The sequence below is a fragment of the Bos mutus genome, chromosome 16 (genome assembly GCF_027580195.1).
Source record: "Bos mutus isolate GX-2022 chromosome 16, NWIPB_WYAK_1.1, whole genome shotgun sequence".
Lineage (NCBI taxonomy): Eukaryota > Metazoa > Chordata > Mammalia > Artiodactyla > Bovidae > Bos > Bos mutus.
Window position 1 is genome coordinate 23,448,417 of NC_091632.1, and position 18,017 is coordinate 23,466,433.

The 18,017-nt window shown below is 46.6% G+C and overlaps 1 protein-coding gene across 1 annotated transcript in view; it reads right to left on the reverse strand.

The window, feature by feature from the left end:
• CACNA1E (calcium voltage-gated channel subunit alpha1 E) overlaps positions 1-18,017 on the reverse strand; it is a 536,270-nt gene that overhangs the window by 309,438 nt on the left and 208,815 nt on the right. Inside the window, exon 4 of the mRNA XM_070384834.1 lies at positions 839-944. Coding sequence (XP_070240935.1) covers positions 839-944 — 106 coding nt within the window. The remainder of the gene's footprint in view (positions 1-838; positions 945-18,017) is intronic.

An 18,017-nucleotide genomic window follows, 5' to 3' on the forward strand; every position in this document is an offset into this window, starting at 1 on the left:
GAACAGAGGTGTTGGTAAGAGGAGGACTGTTTCAACCAAGGCACTCCCTGCCTAGCTACCCCTCTGCTCTGACTTTTCCTGTCTCCTACAGGACACCAGGCTGCCTGTGCTGAGCCAGGCCCATGTACAGCCGGGAAGTGAGGGTGCTGCAGGACTCACAGAGTGCACAAGAGCAAGGGAAGCCAGCTGCAGAAGTGGGTGGATGTGGGGCTCACACCCAGGACCAGCTGTCTTCCCAAGGCAAATACTGATGGTGCTGGCTTTGCCTTGAAGGGGCTGGCATTCCCACAGATGGTCATCACTTATACTGGAAGCTTAAGAGTCCTTTCTCATCCATGGGTAATCAGACTGGAACCACTTACCCATTTGTTTGGATTTTAAGCATTTTCTTTGTTCTCTTTGGGAGGGGTACTTTAGACACATGGATAATTTCTTTACAGAGAATATGGACAAACATTTAGGAAGTTCAGAACCATGAAGGCACACAGGCTTTGAGCATCCTTCATGCTCTCTCCTTTACTCTCCCTTTTTCCTCTCATTCTCAAAGTCCCCCAGGAAGAAGAGAGAAGAAAGCGGACCCTGGGCCTTTCCTTTCTTCTTGCCTGGCTGCCATGTGCTGTAGACACAGAACTTCCTGGGAGCAGAAATTTAAAAGGTCAGTCCTCTTTATGAATCCCAGTGGGACTTGTCACCAACCTGTTCCTCAGCAAAGAACAAATTCACAGAAGTGTAGAGTAGGAAAAGAGAGAAGGGGGCCAGGTGATGAAGCAAAGGAGAAGGAAACCAGGGAAGAAGAGGAACAGGGGGAAAGAAAGATGAGAAGGAGAGAGGCACCTACCAGTCTGCGGGACATTGGGGTCTTGTCATCCTCAGGAAGATGTTGCTCCAGGGCCAAGACGATGCAATTGGCAATGATGGTGGCCAAGATCATGTACTCAAACGGCGTGGGAAAGGAGGAGTTAAGAAACAGAATCACCAAAGAGAGAAGGACAGCCTCCAAGATGGCTATGTACATCCATACACAAACTTCATCAACCCACATCATGCCTGTGCAGTCAGCATGATTGACAGGAGCAGACCGGAAGGCAGAACAGTGGCTGGTCCTTAGCACACGGAACTAGAACCGTTTCTGATCAGACTCTGAAGACAAAGCATGTTCTCAAGGAAAGGAAGAATGCAGTCAGTAAATAATGTATTAGACATATGGTAGACATTCCAGATTCTTAGTGATTTCACTGACATATCTGGGAATTAACCAGGACCGAAAAAGGAAGTGGGACAAAGAGAGGAAGAAACAATGATGCTGTTGCAGGCTTGATGTTCTTTATCTTCAAACCACTGATGCTCCAGCAAGGATCCAGCTGCGGCTGTTTGTGGCTGTCTCTGGCAATCACATCTGGAGTGCCCTTCTCTTGAAGCTCTGCTCAACTGAATAGAAGAAGGGCCCTTAGAAAAGGAGCCATTCTCTCCATGAGCTCCCTTTTATGTTAATATCCAGTTCAGGATAATATTTAATGGGTCCAGGAGAAACTAGCTTTGTCCCATTTTATTTTCTCCTAAGCGTCTACATCTAAAGGAAGCAGAGATACATATCATGAGCTTGCATCCAGGGCACCGAAGTCGGGGCCTCTAGGAATTAAACTACAAATGAGAGGATAATGAATTCAGGCTTTGTTTTCTGTTGCATTTTTCTGAAGAGAGGTGAGTGGGCTCCCTGCGACTTTTAGAAAAACAGGACTGTGATTCCAGTGCCAGCATCCTGGCTCCCGCAGAAAGGTTGTGCTGTAAAACCAGGAGGAGGCGGGAGTGGGGAACTTCTAGAAAAAAGGAGAGGGAATCACCAGCTCCAGAGTCATTCTGCACATGGGATTTCATTCTATAACTACTATTGCGACAAACAGGAGTGAGCTGCTGCCGCTAGTCTTGCTGAACAACCTGTGATCTGGCAGCATCTGGAATCCAGGCGGGAGCAACAGGTAGTAAGTGCAGTGAAGTGGAGGGAGAGGAAGGGATCTTGTCTCCCTCCTACCCCCATTCAGGCTGGCTGTGCAGGACATAGGGCCCAGAGCCCTCCCTAGGTGGCACAGGAGGAGGACAAACCATAAACACATCCCCCGATGCTTCGTCATCCCCACCAGGTTATATGTGGCTGTGAACATCCATGGTCAAAGGGCACTCACACATCCCTGACAGATGGAGGAGAGGGGGGTCCGTGCAGGATGCAACTCGCCCGCCAGTTGCTCTGGTCCTGATGCTAGAATGGTAGGTTGCAGGGGGTGAGATGGCCAGCTTGCATCCGAGCAGAACTTTTCATTTTCATTTAGCAGCACCTCCTCCCTGCCCCCATCCATCCCTGAGTCACAGCCCCAGCAGCTGGCTGTCTTCCTTTCCCACACACCCAACACTCGCCCAGGACTCATACCCTCAGGACAGTTCTGCCAGCTTCTGCTGTCCTGCAGGGCAAAGCAGCCAGATCTGAAAACGAGATGGGGCTCAGAGAACCTCAGCACCAGCCTCCTGCCTCCACACCCCACTGTGCTCACTGAAACCCACTCAGTCAGAGGAGAGAGCCTCACCGCACCACAAAGAAAGCCCCCCAGCCATCTCGCCATCCCTTCTGCTTCGGTCTCTCTGGGTACCAAGCTAGGCCCCTGAGAGCCAAACACTCTAGCAAACACACCTCAGAGATGCTCATCTCACTTAACGTGCCTACGTTCTTGTGACGAGTTCCCCCACACAGCTAGTCCACAGACAAACTGAATTCCCATAGTTTTATCTTTGCTTCTGCACTGTAATTTCACCCCAGAGTGCCCCAGACGTGAATTCATCCTGAGGTCGGGGCGCTCTACAAGGCCTAAAGGAACATCCCTCTCAAGGATGCATGTATTTGACATTTTCAAAATTTTAAGCCAAAGGATCACTGCTCTGAGTGGGCCCTTAGACATAAGACTGCAGGCAGAGGGTTTGGGTTGGGAGGATGTGGAAACAGGGTCTTCTCAGAACCTATGAATTACCAAACTCTCACTTTTAGATTCTAGCTGCCTAGGCCTTGGGTGGTGCCATTTATTGAGCCCTCGTGAATTCTCAGCCATCCAGATACCTGACCAGTCACAGGAAATCTGACTTGTCAGCCTCTCTCCTGCTGTAAGCATCCTGTATGGTGATGGCCACACCTTGCTGAGGAGGCTAGCCCTGTGTCTACCACAAGGCTGATCTGTCTGCACCTGGACATTCTGGGCTAGGTGAGCTTACTGGTCTGAACAGAGAGTTCTGTGCTTAGGTTATCTGACTGGGACGCAGAGGTATGAAGTGGGTGTGAGGATGGGTGGCAGAGGGGGTCCAGAAGCCCAAGTGGACTAGGTGGAAGAGAAAAGGGGGCCAGGGAAATCTTAGGAGAGAAGACCAGGAAAGAACACCCAACCCTACCCAGGCCCCAGCCACTCCCCCTTGTAGCTCTTCCCTTCAACCTCCCATCTGCTTCTCTTTCTGAAGAAAGTACAAAGAACGGGCCCTTACATGTCAGTGCTTTTGCTTCCTCCTGCAATGGCCTTTCTCCTCTCTTCTTGGTCATATATCAAGATCAAGGTGAAATATCACCTGGCCTGTAAAGGTTTCTCCCTGTGCCCCCCAGCTCTCCGCAGGGTGCAATTTCATCATCACATTGATCTCCCCAAGAAACTCTACCTGGAAAGCAGGGCCGGGGTTTGTTCACGTCTCCACCGGCGGGGCTCAGCAGAGCTCCAGACACAGAGAAGAAATTCACTCAGTGTTAAGCGCAGGCTGAGTGAAAGGGAGGACTCCCCGCCTGTGAGCTGCAGCTCCGCTGAGGAGCCATCATAATGACCAGGCTGTAGTCACTCCCGCTGGCTTGGACCCCCACCTGGGAGCTGACTCAGGGGCACTGCTCCCAGTCTTCCCAAGACAGAACTTCAGGCCCTTAGCAACGGCTCTGATGTACCTCCCAGGGAAAGAGCCTGGGCTGCAAGGAAGGGCCTGCAGGGCACAAGGATGCACCTCACGGGACAGACAAAGACGTGCTCAGAAAGGTCAAAGGCAACTCTGCGTCGCCAAGGCCTCAAAGAGCAACACCCATCATGAAACAGAACAGGCTTGCCTGTCCTTTACCATCTCCCAGAGATTGCTCAAACTCTTGTCCCTTGAATCGATGATGCCATCCAACCACCTTATTCTCTGTCATTCCCTTCTCCTCCTCCCTTCAATCTTTCCCAGCATCAGAGTATTTTTCAACGAGTCGGCTCTTCACATCAGGTGGCCAAAGTATTGAAGATTCAGCATCAGTCCTTCCAATGAGTATTCAGGGTTGATTTCCTTTCAGATTGACTGGTTTGATCTCCTTGCTGTCAAAGTGACTTTCAAGAGTTTTCTCCAGGACCTCAGTTTGAAAGCATCAATTCTTCTGCGCTCTCTATGGTCCAACTCTCACATCCGTACATGACTACTGGAAAAATCACAGCTTTGACTATACAGACCCTTGTCAGCCAAGTGATGTACACATATCAACTCTTCAAAAAAAGAAACCAGCATGCATAGAAGATCCCTTTAATGAAAAAAAGATTTTATCAGAGCAAAGGAAAAAAATCTGTCTTGTTAGAAGGATAATGAGTTTTCTTGGGGTAGTAGGATTTCTTCTTTGCTCCTTAATGCAGTGTGTTATAATGAGCATGTATTCATATACAGCTGTGAAATCAATTAAAGCTAGATTTATTCTGAAACAAACAAGTAAACAAATCAACATAAAAACCTATACCAACCTGAGGGTCATGGAAATTATTAGATCAAGATTTCTGAGAGGATCAAACGCAGAAGAACAAAGAGACTGGACCAAATGAGGAAATGGCCATGGAAGTTCTTTGAAACCTGCAAAGCTGCCTCCTCTGCATCTGTCTCACTGTCTGCTTGCTAGGGGCCTCATTTTATAAACTTTCTTGGCAAGCTCCCCAAACACCCTTTACTCCTTTCTCCCTCTGAGCCCGTTAATGAGGACCTGTGTCACTCCAACTCTCCCTTCCCCGTCTCACAGCTTCAAGACAATCATTAGGGAAATGATAAAAATAGGTTTCCTTATTGATTTATCTCTGTTACCCAATGCTCCTTCCTTCAAATGGTTGACTTGTTTCCTTAGCAACACAGCTAATTCAAGCAGCACGACTTGGCCTGCACACCTGCTATTTGTTCATCTCCTTTCCTGAAGCCCAGAGAGCTGGGGCAGGGGACAGGGAGGGCTGCCCTCCCGGCGAGCCACTGGCTACCATGGTAGTACTGGCTCTGCCTGTCCACAGAGCCCTGGTGGCCGGGCCTGGGCACTGCCTTCCCTCTGCCCACCCTGCAGGGACTGATGTGAAGGTACAGGACTGAGCAGGACTTGGGGCCCATGCAGCAAACCTGGGTGCCCCCTGGGAAACAAGCATCTCTGTACCACCTGGGTGCTGATCCTAGGTCCCTTCTACTCTCAGCAGCTTCATCTCAGAGCCGTGAGGCTGGGACTCCGAGGAGATTGAATGAGCTCAGAGGGGCCGAGGACCCACCAGAGGCACGGCAGGCAGATGGAATGCTGTGCTCCCATTCCTGCTGTGCTCCCATTCCACCCCCAGGACTGGTGGAGCACGCGCTGTTGTCGGGGGCAGCCTGTGGGTGCCTAGGCCGTTCCTGTAAACTCCTGGGGGAGTCCAGAATAGCAGAGTCTCAGGATAGCAGGCCTCAGGACCCATCTTCATCCCTCACCCCAGGACCAAAGCATGCTCCCTATGGGCAAGTCTGTCTCCTTTCCTCCTGTCCACCCTTGACTCCTGTTTGGGGATGCCCAATTCTAAGAGATGGAAGGAAGTCAGAAGACAGCCTGGGCATCATTATGCACAATCTTCTACTCACAGCTGCACAGACACATTCTAACAAGTGGAATGTTGACTCAAAGACAGTCTTGGGGCAGGGGGTGCTGCCAAGTCTGTGATTTCTTCAACACCAAAGGGATAGTTTAAAAATGAATGATAGTGAAATCTAGCTATCCAAGACCTTCGGGCTGCCTTTTTAATATGAGAAGAATCAGAATTTCCCTCGTGACCTGGAATGCGATGGAGAATATGTAGTTTGGCAATGGAAACCAGAGCCACGGTTTTCCACAAGTCACCCCAACATGGTACTCAAGTCAGGGAAAACCACCACCACCCATTCCTCCAGAGCCAAAGAAGGACAACGTGAGGATCAAAGTCTAAGATGACACGTGAATATGCACACACTATTATGTATAAAATAGATGATCAACAAAGGCTTACTGTATATATAGCATAGCAGTCTGCTCAATACTCTGTAATGAATGACCTATAATGGAAAAGAATCTGAAAAAGAACAGCTACATGTATATGCATAACTGAATCATTTTGTTGTACACCTGAAATGAACACAACATTGTACATCAACCATACTCCAATATAAAATAAATATTTTTAAAAAGAAACCTTTGAAACCGCAAGGTGCTACACACATGCGCAGTCATTTTTATTCTCCTACTAAATCCATCTTTAAGCATTAGCTGTGGCTTGAAGCTTTGGGGGAAGCATCTGTGAGTGGTCACAGCCGCCGGGAGTGGGCTGGCTGGCTGCAGCCAGGGGCTGACATTGAAGAGACCCACAGCAATAAAGGATTGAAAAGAAAATTATGGTAATGAGTCTCCGGGAAGAGAGCAAAGACATTTGGCCCAGAACCTCCTGGGAATATGGAAAGCACATCCAAACAGCAGTCCCCAGAGGAGGATTTATGAAGCTGATGGCTCTGATGCAATCTTTCCCAGTGATTAGAAGGGACATTCATCACACCCAAGGCCAGGGCTAAGAATGGGAGGGGTTGAACCATCATAGAGGTCCGGCTCTGGCTCCTACAGACCCTGATGGAAATGCAGTGAGATAATGCTGGTGAGATCATATCCCCTGCCTGGGCCATGGAGAACGATACATCTGCCCTAGAGGGACCAGAAGTAGGGCAGAGACGGGACCTCATGCCTAAACCCCAGACATGGACAGGGCCACCACCATCGTCTCCACGGACACTGTCTGCACCCCTCCCAGAGGCCAGTATGCTCACAGGAAAAGTCATCTCCCAGCCTTTCCACACATGCCGTGTGTACAGTTCTTCAATGCCTCCCAGACTGAAAAGAAAATCCAAACCAGCCCTGGTAGGCCTGGGGCCAGCTCTCCTTCCTGGAAAGATGTTTCACCTTCTCTCCAGATAATGAGATGAAATAGGAGTGACTATGAGATAAAAAGATGATGAGCCAAGAGGGCTTTCTAACACTCTCAGCAAGCCTTCGCAGCTCTGCCTGACCCAGGTTCAGAGGTTAGAGGTCAGGTTCAGAGGTAAGTCATGGTCCAAGGGAGCCTAGGCCCAGAGGCTAACATGCTCCTGGATAGGCTCCTCCTGGACTTCTTTGAACCTGCTTCTGTGGCTGACCCAGCAGGACAGAGTATCCAAAGAAGTCTCATTCAGAAAAGGAAATAAAGAGAGACATTGCATTCATTGGGGTTCTCAGGGGTTACTGATAAATTTTTCAATTTCCTGAAAGACAACGTTAAGCATCTGAATTTATCAATGTATGAACCACTCTCATGTCTGGGGCAGGTCACACCCTCAACTCCACCCCCAACTCTTTTCTCAGTCCTTATTTTTAGGTTCCCAGTCTCTGTCCCAATGGGGTGGACGACACACAGCCACTGAAGGGCAGGAGGGCTAAACCCCAGCATTTGCTCTTGTGATAGAACAACCAGTACACAATTCTGACTGCAATTCTGGAAATCCATCCTGGATCTGTCCTGCCTTTCCCATCCCCATTACAGCAGAAACACACTGCTAACAAGCAGGAAAATGAGGTGCAAGGCTCTGCATACTTCGCGTTGTCCCATTTCATTATCTCATCGCTTCCTTATTGGAATTTTTCTCACCACCCAACGCGCATTAAAAAAAAAAAAAAAAAAACAGATTGAAAAACCAAACTCCTTTCTCTTTTTTTAAAACAAAACAAAACAAAAATGTGTCATGTGACTTCCAGCCTTAACATCAGTTTTTTAACTTTGGTTTCCATGGTGGTGGGATGCAACCTACCATCACCATGACAACAGCTGCCTCTGTTCAAATTCACCATCTGACAGGCAGTCCTGAACACACCTCTCTCCCTCTCTCTGTCAAGAAGATGGAAATGCCATTACACCTACTCCTAAAGACTGAAATCCTAATGAATGAAAGACAAAGGAAGCAATGTTGAAAATAGAGCAAAGAGGCAGAGAACCTCCCCAAAAGGCTTTCTGTTTGCCCATACGGCCCTCTGCTCTCTTAGGGAGGTCAATGGACTCAGTTACTCAAAACAAAAGATCCCCAGCACTAACCCTGCGATGTTGGCTGTGTAGCTGCATTGAACTTTTCATTGCTTTTAGACCAATCAACTCCCATCTCACTCCCATGTCCCTGCCCTCTATATAAAAAGACTGAAAGGAAGTTCACATCATTGCCAACATGGTTAACCAGTGCTCAGTCTCAGCTGAGCCCCAGTTCCAAAAGGATGGGAAGTGGTGATTCTGCGAAACTCAGCCAGCACCGGCTTCCCTCTCTCTCCTCTCACTAACAGACAGCTGGATAAGCCTTGACAAATTCCCTTTCTGTGTGTCACGCTGAATCCTGGACTCAAAATGCTGTCATTCGACACAGAGTTTTGGTGATCAGGAGACAAATGATTGAATGCTACAGAAAAGGGAAGAAAGAAAGGGGAAATATTAAAAGCCTCTGGAAGGAAAACAAAACAGTGGTGGGAAAATTACCTGTTTCAGAAGCCAGAATCTGTGTTTTGATGACACTCTGATGAATTCAAGCCCATCAAGCCTTTCTGGCAGCAACGTGTGTTTTAGGCAAAGAATGTGGGCTGCCATCAGCAACCACACCCAAGACTGTAGCCTACTCCACATCCCCACTGACTCTGTGGGGCTCAGATGGTACTCCGAATGCAGAAAGAAAAGGAAAAGCCTTCTGTGAAAGAGTCCACAGATCATCTCTGGCAGAAGTTTTTGTTTTCCTCAAAAAACCCTGCTATTGCACCCCAACATTCAAAGACACCTATGAGCCTCCAAACCACATGAGACAATGTTGACAGCACTAAGGATTCTCAGCTTATAAAAAGAAGACTGGAGAGAGACATCATAGCTCTTAGCAAATATCTGAAGGGCTAGCTTGTCAGAGGGGACGCTGAAACTGTCTAAGTTCTTCCGAAGGGCAAGGCTGAGACCACTGGATGGAGCGGCCACCCAAAGGCAAATCTGGGGCAATTTAGAGAAGTTCCACAAGCAAATGGACTATATTGTTAAGTAGTAAACTAAGTGTTGCAAGAATAAATGTTTAAAAACCACCCTCCCTAAAAGAGAGAAAAGCCCTGGTGCATAGCAAGTGTCAATTTCTGGAGTGTAAACCTGTCTCCATGGCAAACTCAAGCTACCAACTTGACACCCATACACATGGAGTTGGGAAGAGATACACACAATTGAAACCCACAAGCTGTGACTAGCCAGTTCCACACATCACTCACTGCAAGCACCATGTCCCTAGGAAACCATCAAGGATACTAGAGATGCCTAAATTTGACAGCAGTTGAGCTGGACAACCCTCCGACACACACGGAGTTAACAAACAGGAAGGAAGAATGTCAATGAATCTTCAGTCACTTGCTCAAGGGCCTCCTGGGTCAGCAAGACACTCTGCCCCTTAGACTTGAGATGCTCCCCTAGCAGACCTGCCTTCTGGAAGTCTGAAGCTTCACCCTTAGCACAGAAGGCTAGGGACCTGTGCAGCCAGACGTGTGCAAGAAGCAGCCACAAGTGAACCGTCTGCCAACACCATGAAAAAGAAGAATCAATCACCCCATTCTCTCAGGCTGAATTCTGGGAGGCCCCTCCACTATATCACTGTGGCTATAAGACAACTGAGAGGAAGCAACCAAGACACATGATTAAAAGCATATTTCAAAGAAACATTATCAGGTAAAGGCTCTCCTCTTCTTCTAGATCATCAGTGGATCTCAGCCTGTCTACACAGCAGAATCACCTGGGAGGCTGTTAAAAATTAAAGATGCACGGATTCCATCTTTAGAAATTCTAATTTAATTCATTTCAGCTACTGTCTGGGCATCAGAATATCCAGAAAGACTCAGGCTGATTTTCACGTGCATTCAGGGAGAAGAACACTGCCTTCCATGGTGAAGGCAGTGACAGCCAAAGGTGCCCTCAAGTCACGAGAGATAACAAATGAGGAAACTAGAATCCCAGGGGCACCTCGGTAAGAAATGAGAAGTGCCTTAGAGTTCCGTTAGCTAATCCAGCACACTCATTTTATAGACGTAGAAACTGAAATCACAGAAGGAATAAGATTTTTCCAGAGCCAGGACTAGAAACCTCTTTGGATTCCTGAAAAGCTTAGGAACCTATTATCAGAGCAATCAAATCAAACTCCCTTGGCTTCCTGGCTTGAATGGAGGCTTCTAAAAGAAAGGGATCTTTTTATTGAGTTTACTTCTCCATCCCTACTTGACTGTTCTCAAGAGCGTCTCTCTTAAGGTTAGGGTCTGGATGGTTTACTCTCTCAGGACCACTGAAGAGTCCAGAAAACACTGTGAGATAAGTACATGCTGGAGCATCCAATCTCCCATCTACTGAGACGTGATCCTTGCGCTGGGTAGAAGCTCAGTGCCTGTTAACTACTACCCCTTCATAACATTCTCAAGCAACATTTTGGGAGAAGGAAATATTAGCCATTGTTCTGAACCACTGCCTCCCATTCTCATAATCCATTCTCATGGATTGCCTCCCAGTCCCATTCACAGATTCAACTGGATCCGTGCTGGTTAGCTTCTCCTGAATTTTCTTCTCTGGTCCATTCCTCCTTTTTCTTAAGTCCTTTCTTATTAATCATGACCCCCGCCTTCAATGCCCAACCTAGAAAAACACTAAAAATATGTACCTGCTAACTAAAAACGGGAGGAAAACATCCCAGAAAGAGGATGAAGGGACAGAAGGATGATGAGTACACAAAGACTGAAGAAAGCACAGGGGAAATGTGATCAACGAAGTCCTGAACCGAGAGTCAGGAGCACTGGATTCCAGCCCAGCCTCAGTCATTTACTGAGAGACCAGCGGCGGTCACTTACCCTCTCTGACCCTCGGCTTTGATGCGCATTTCTCTAGGTCCCTGTAAGTCTAATATCCTATTAGTCTGTGGTGCTAATAGGTAACATGATGGTAAGGGAAGTGAGACAGAGAGGAGGAGCCTCCATTATTACAATGGAGAGAAGCCACCTTTGGAGAAGCTACTGACATCCAACAATAACAACCAAAGCAGAGTCCTGGCACACCCAGGCATGCCTCTCAAGTGTCTACAGTGGAAATATTTCTAAACTTTCAATAACAGAAGCTCCATGACAATTGGCTAGAAATACCTCCCTGAGACAGTTAAAGAAAAGTCAGAATCCTCAAAATGGGGGCCTGGGGGTGAACTTAAGGCTGCTTTTATAAACCTACCGGAACCCTTTCCTATACTCTCTACTGAGATAGTAAAGTCGTTCCTGCACCCGCTCTGTCCCCACAACCCCCATTTTCCTCAACTAGCCACAAAGCCAGAAGCATTCAGTAAAAGATGAAACTCCAGAAAAAAAGTCATAAAAGTTGCTTCCTCCCACTATCACTCACACTATGGGTGCCCTGGAAAAGGGAAGGCTGAGAATAGACTTTTTGAGAGCTGGAAAACAGAAAATGGACTTTCTATGCTAATATTAAAAAGAAAAGGAGAATTGGCACTTCCAAATCAAAAGTCCCTGCAGAGTGATGAAGAGAGCCTGACAATGGAGCTTTTGGTGAAGAAAGGAGACAAAAATAGCAAAGAGCCCCAATTCCAAATGATGCTCACATTCCAATGACACAGAGCAAATTGTCACAGACCCATTTCGTGGTGCTGGGGAAGAGATCTTTGCTCTTTTCCCATCTACTGATTCCTTACCCCTCCATTGGTTTAGCCTCATACCCAGCAGGTGCTACTGATGCAGGCAAGCAATTCAGGGTCATCCTAAAAGGATGCTGTTAGAGAAGAGTACTTGCTACTCTTCTGGTCTGATCCGAGGCAGTGTAGTACAGTGGAAAGAGAAGAGTCAATGGAGTTGGCCAGACACGTCTTCCTGTGACCCTGGGCTAATCATCTGTCAGAAGAGACAATAATATCTATTTCCCTCAGGACTGGGTAAAGTGATGGATGTCTCTAATGCACACTGTAGAGTGCTGGCCACCCAGTAAGTATTAAAGGTTAGTTTCCTCTGAGGGGTTTCCCCAGTGGCTCAGCAGTAAAGAATCCACCTGCAATGCAGGAGATGTGGGTTCAATCCCTGGGTTGGGAAGATCCCTTGGAGAAGGAAATGGCAACCCACTCTAGTATTCTTGCCTGGAAAATTCCATGGACAGAGGAGCTTGGTGGGTACGGTTTACGGGGTCGCAAAGAGTCAGACATGATTTAGCAACTAAAATGATACAATACTTTCCTCTCAACATTGCCAGGGATGTAAACTGAGGCACGGAAAACTCTCCAGGCCCAGATCATGGTCCCCACATAGTGCTAGTAAATGATACAAAAATAAGTACATGAAAATAAAAAGCAATGAAGGTTAAGAGAAGAGAAAGAGATGATACAACTTTACAGCTGTTCTGAAGCCAGTGTCCTTCACGGTGGAAGTGTGGAGAGCTGTCAGACCATTCTCATTTCCTAGAATCTATTCCTTCGCTTTGCTCCTCTGAGCCTGCCTACTGATATTTGTGACATAAGTGAGCTCAGTCTTTCTGAGCCTATACATTCAGGGGTGGGAATTTGTTGTTTACTCTCTAATCATCACCAGGGAAAGAGGTTATCCAGAGAAGACAGAACAACTTTATCCACAAAACTCTGGGGGAGGAAGGGCAGATGGCAACCTCAAAAATAAATAAATACATACATAACGATCTATGAGAAAGGAACAGTAGGTTGCCAAAATGCCCAGATCCTCTGAATTTACATGGGCCCATATTCCACAGAACTGCCCCCTCCTGATGTTACCACATCCGCCTACTTGCCCCACCTCCAGACAAGCCCACGCCCTTCAACTGCTCTCGTATCAACAGACCAGGAGAACACATGCATCCTTGTACATCCATATGGCTCAGCTATCTCATAAATACAAACTCCCTTGCAAACACAACCCAAAGTTAGCAGAAAGAAGAGGCAGTTCCTTTCACTTTTTGTAAGCCCACTCCCTAATTTCCTTTGAGTCTTCTGCCTGGTTTCCAGACACCCTACATCTGAGTTCTCCATTCACGTTCACATCTGCACCCAGTTCCCGCAGGTAAAAGGCCCTCTGGTATCCTGGCTGGATGACCTTCCCCAGGCTCATGAGGCAAATGGCCGTGGGCTTCAAGCCATGTAGGTTCCCCCTTCCTGTCACATCCGTCTTGCCCTTTCAGAAGCTTCCTCCAGAGTTCATGGAATCCAATCCTGACTCCCTTTTCCGACAGGACAAAGATGGAGACTCTAAGTACTCAGAAGCCTGAAAAGAGATGAAGAGGAGGCAGCTAGAAGACCCAGAACCCCTGAGAAGAAAACCTGCCCAGAGGTCAAGCCAGGGCTCTAGGACAGACCCTTCCACATGCCTTCAATCAGGCCACCTGAAACCTGCAACTATCATTTATGTACAAAAACAAAGCAGAATGCCTTGGTCTACGGCTGATGGTTTTGAGTATCTTATCTGCTTTCATCAAAAGTTTGCTAGGAAAATTCTGCAATGTTATTGCTCCTAAAGATATTTTTCTCTGAGTTGTAAATCCAAACATGTCCTCAGAGATAATGTTGGTATAAAATTGGCATTAGAGATGCATGAAAAAAGGCAGGTTTGGATGTAGGTGTTTTTTAATGCAACATTAAAAATGTAAACCCAATAACTCTGAGAAGAAAAACAAAAAGGGCTGGTGGGCAGACCACCTCATTGAAGTGGTTGAGAGCACGGGCTCTGATCCAGGTCTCCAGCTCTCGCGTATTGTGTAATCTTGGGCAAATGAGTTAACCTCTCCATGTAATCCTCCCAACTGTGAAATGCAGAAAACAAGCATGCATATCTCTGTAGGACTGTCACGGGGCATAAATGCAGTAATCCATGGGACACCCTTAGCACAAGAATCTGGCACATAGTAAATACTTAATAAAATGTTAGCAGTAGTAGTACTGTTAGTCGTTCAGTCGTGTCCTAGTCTTTGCGACCCCATGGGCTATAGCCTGCCAGGGTCCTCTGTCCATGGGATTCTCCAGGCAAGAATAATGGAGTGGGTTGCCATTCCTTCTCCAGAGGATCTTTCCGACACAGGGATCAAACCCGAGTCTCCTGCATTGCAGGCAGATTCTTTACAGTCTGAACTACAAGCAAGTCCCCAATATATAACATCTTTACAAAGGACTTTGCCACATATTAGCTGATGTTAGCCTTACAACAGTCTTGGAAGGGAGGCAAAGCAGGGCAGGTGACCTATACCTCACGCCTAAAGACACTGAGGCTCAGCGAGGTTACGAAACCAACTTGAGGCCACATAAACATCTGGCAGTGCTCCGGTTAGAGAGCCAGCAAGTCAGTAGAAAGCAAATGGTATTGTTAGAAGGGGAAAATTGATCTGTAGAAATTTAATGGTGATTCATCTGAAATTAACCAGACACTAACAACTAAGATGTACTCATGGCTTGCTATGAGCCAGACATTATTCTTACGTTTTACATGTGTTATCTCATCTGATCGTCACGAAAATCCCATAAGATACACACTGTGGGTAACATTTCTATTTCCATTTTATGGTTGAGGATTCTGAACACACCAAGGTCAAATAACTCCCAAGGCACACAGCTAGAAGTGGTGAAGGTGGTATCAAGACTTGAATCTAAAGGCCATGTTTTTAACTGACACACTAACGCTTCCAAGCAGAGACTGGTAAATCCTAACCTCTAAGGTGAAGCTTTCCTCAACTGGGCAGTGGACCAGCTGATGTCTAATATCACTTCAACTCCTGGGATTCTAGACTTCAAAACTTACACTGTCTAGTAAAGAAATAAAATGCTGTCTAGGTGAGTCTCTGAAAATAACACCCAGTATGGACCTCGGAGAAAGCAAGATGTTATTTCCTAGCCTAATACAGGTACGGTGGTTTAGAGGCTAAGTTGTGTCCAATTCTTTGTGACCCCATGGGCTGTAGCCCTCCAGGCTCCTCTGTCCATGGGATTTCCCCAGCAAGAATACTGGAGTGGATTGCTATGTCCTTCTCCAGGGGATCTTCCTGACCCAGGGACTGAATGCAGAACTCCTGCATTACAGACAGATTCTTTGCACAGGCATGAAATAGATATAAAAGTGTGTATGGATTTCAGCAAAGCCTATGACAAGGATATGACAAGGATATCTTCCCCAATATCCTTACAGATGAGATAGAGGGCTATCAGCTGGTTAAAGTTGAGAAAATGTGAGAAAAGCTGAACAGTCGATGAACACTGACCAATGTACTAGTGGTAAGCAGAAGGGAGGGTCCCAATTCTAACCATATTTCCATCGATTACTTGAATGAAAGGATAAAGCACGAGCCCGTCCTGTCTGCAGCTGACATAGCGCTCACATTAAGAGTGCTGACTATCCTGAAAAGGGTCTAGAAACAATGTGTCATGACAACCACCTAAGCTTTGGATTCAGACCAGCAGGGTTCACGTTCACTGGTGATGACGTGGGGCAACTGACTTAATCTTCTTTAGCCTGTTTTCCTATATATAAAATGTGGATAATAACATGCATGGGGTCTGAAGTTCATGGATGCTCAAAGTTGAAAAGGATCTCTACAGGATGGACTGTTGGACCAAAAGCAAGGAAATAAAATGAAATAAACAGAGTCCCGAATTTACATTCAAAAATTAAATTGAATGGGAACAGTGTGAGGGAAAATTAACTCTGCCATCAATTCATAGCAAAAGATCCGAGGTTTTCAGTTGACTACAACCTCAAATCATCAGAGCTAGAATGCAATTTCTTCACACAAAGAAACCTTAAAAAATTATCTTAATTTAAATAAACATGTTTAATGCCAATGTTAATAAGCACTGTTCTATGTCCCGGTCATTTAAAACTTAAAGATAATGAGCTCTCACTTACAGGGATTTAAAACCAATACTAAAACTATGGGGTAAGTACTACGATAAAGTAATAAACCAGGTATCATCTGGAAGCCAGGAGGAGGGAGTCGGTCTTATTCTGCCGAGAGAAATTAAAGAAGGCTTCCTGGAGGAAATGACCTCAAGTAGAGTCTTAAAGCTGAGCAGTCAGGGGAAGAGAGAGAAGATGTTCTAGGCATAGAGAGCAGCAAGGGCACAAGCACAGAAGCCTGGGAAAGGATGGTCCCTTCAGGCAGCCCATCGACAGAGGGAGAGGAGGGCACTACAGCAGCTGAGACAGGTTGGTGCCACGTGCAGAGTGGATCACAGGAAGGCCTTTGCACCAAGCTAGGGAAACCTTGTCCAGTTACAAAGCGAACGACGGACAGATCCCAGATAGCAACTCAGCCTTTCTGACTCTATGTAGCCTTTCTACCTCTGCGGCCCCGTACTGTGGCTACTGGCCGCGTGTGGCTATTTAAATTTGAATTAATTCAAATGAAATAAAATTTAACACTTGGTCACGACAGCCACGTGTCAAGTGCTCAGAAGCCACATGTGGCTAGCAGCTACAGCATTAGGCTGCACAAATAGAAACATAAACAATCACAAAAAGTTCTAGCCAACAGCACTGCTCAGTGCTATAGTACTGTGTTCACAGCACAAGTGAACAAGAAGGAGATTTGGGTCCGTGTTGCTTTATAGAACAGGAGAGGAGAGGAAAATAACTAACAGGTGGAAACTATAAGGAAGAGTATTTCAACTTGCTATCCTTTAAGTTTTCTAATAACGGGAGAGCACTCTGACACTGGAAGCCTGATGGTCATCTATCAGGGTGATACAGCAAGAGTTCCTATACTACTCTAGTGCTCGCTGCTTAGAATGTGCATGCTTCATCATGGCAGCGTGCTGATGTACTCACACCAACACAGACCTGTAGTTCTTCCCTGTGGAGCTCCCGTCATACTTGCATCTATAGGCTACGATGGCCCAGGATCCCAACATCCCAAAATGTGGGCATTTTCTAGCACAGTCAGCATTTTTAAATTGTGATCCACGGACCATCCCCCCACTCCCAAATGAAATGTAAGCAAAACTGTATTACATTTTGGAAATAAGGGGCCACAGGATCACTTAAAATGCAGTAGGATTCGTGATTTCAAGATAGAAAGCAAGAAAACACTGTACCAGAGGGATATAACTGTCCCCATACTCCAGAAACAATCATCTAGATGTCATCAAGATAGTCATTCTGGTCAATCTAAAGTTCCAACTAAGTTCCGACTCTAAAGTTCCATAGCCTTAAGCATCTAAAGGCCATCACCCTGCAATGAACAGTTTCAGGCCAAATATCCTCTAATCTTGATCGAGCAGAAATGAGACAAGAGTATAACAGAGCACAGAATAGTCCAAGGTACAAAAGTTAGGTGAGTCAGCCAACTTGGGAGAAGTATCACCTGCCAACTTCTTGTGCCGTGCTAAGTCGCTCCAGTCATGTCTGACTCTTTGCTACACTATGGACCCACCAGGGTCCTCTGTCCTTAGGATTGCTGCTGCTGCTGCTAAGTTGCTTCAGTCGTGTCCAACTCTGTGTGACCCCACAGACGGCAGCCCACTAGGCTCCCCCGTCCTTGGGATTCTCCAGGCAAGAATACTGGAGTGGGTTGCCATTGCCTTCTCCAATGCATGAAAGTGAAAAGTGAAAGTGAAGTCACTCAGTCGTGTTTGACTCTTCGCTACACTATGGACTATAGCCCACCAGGGTCCTCTGTCCTTAGGATTATCCTTGC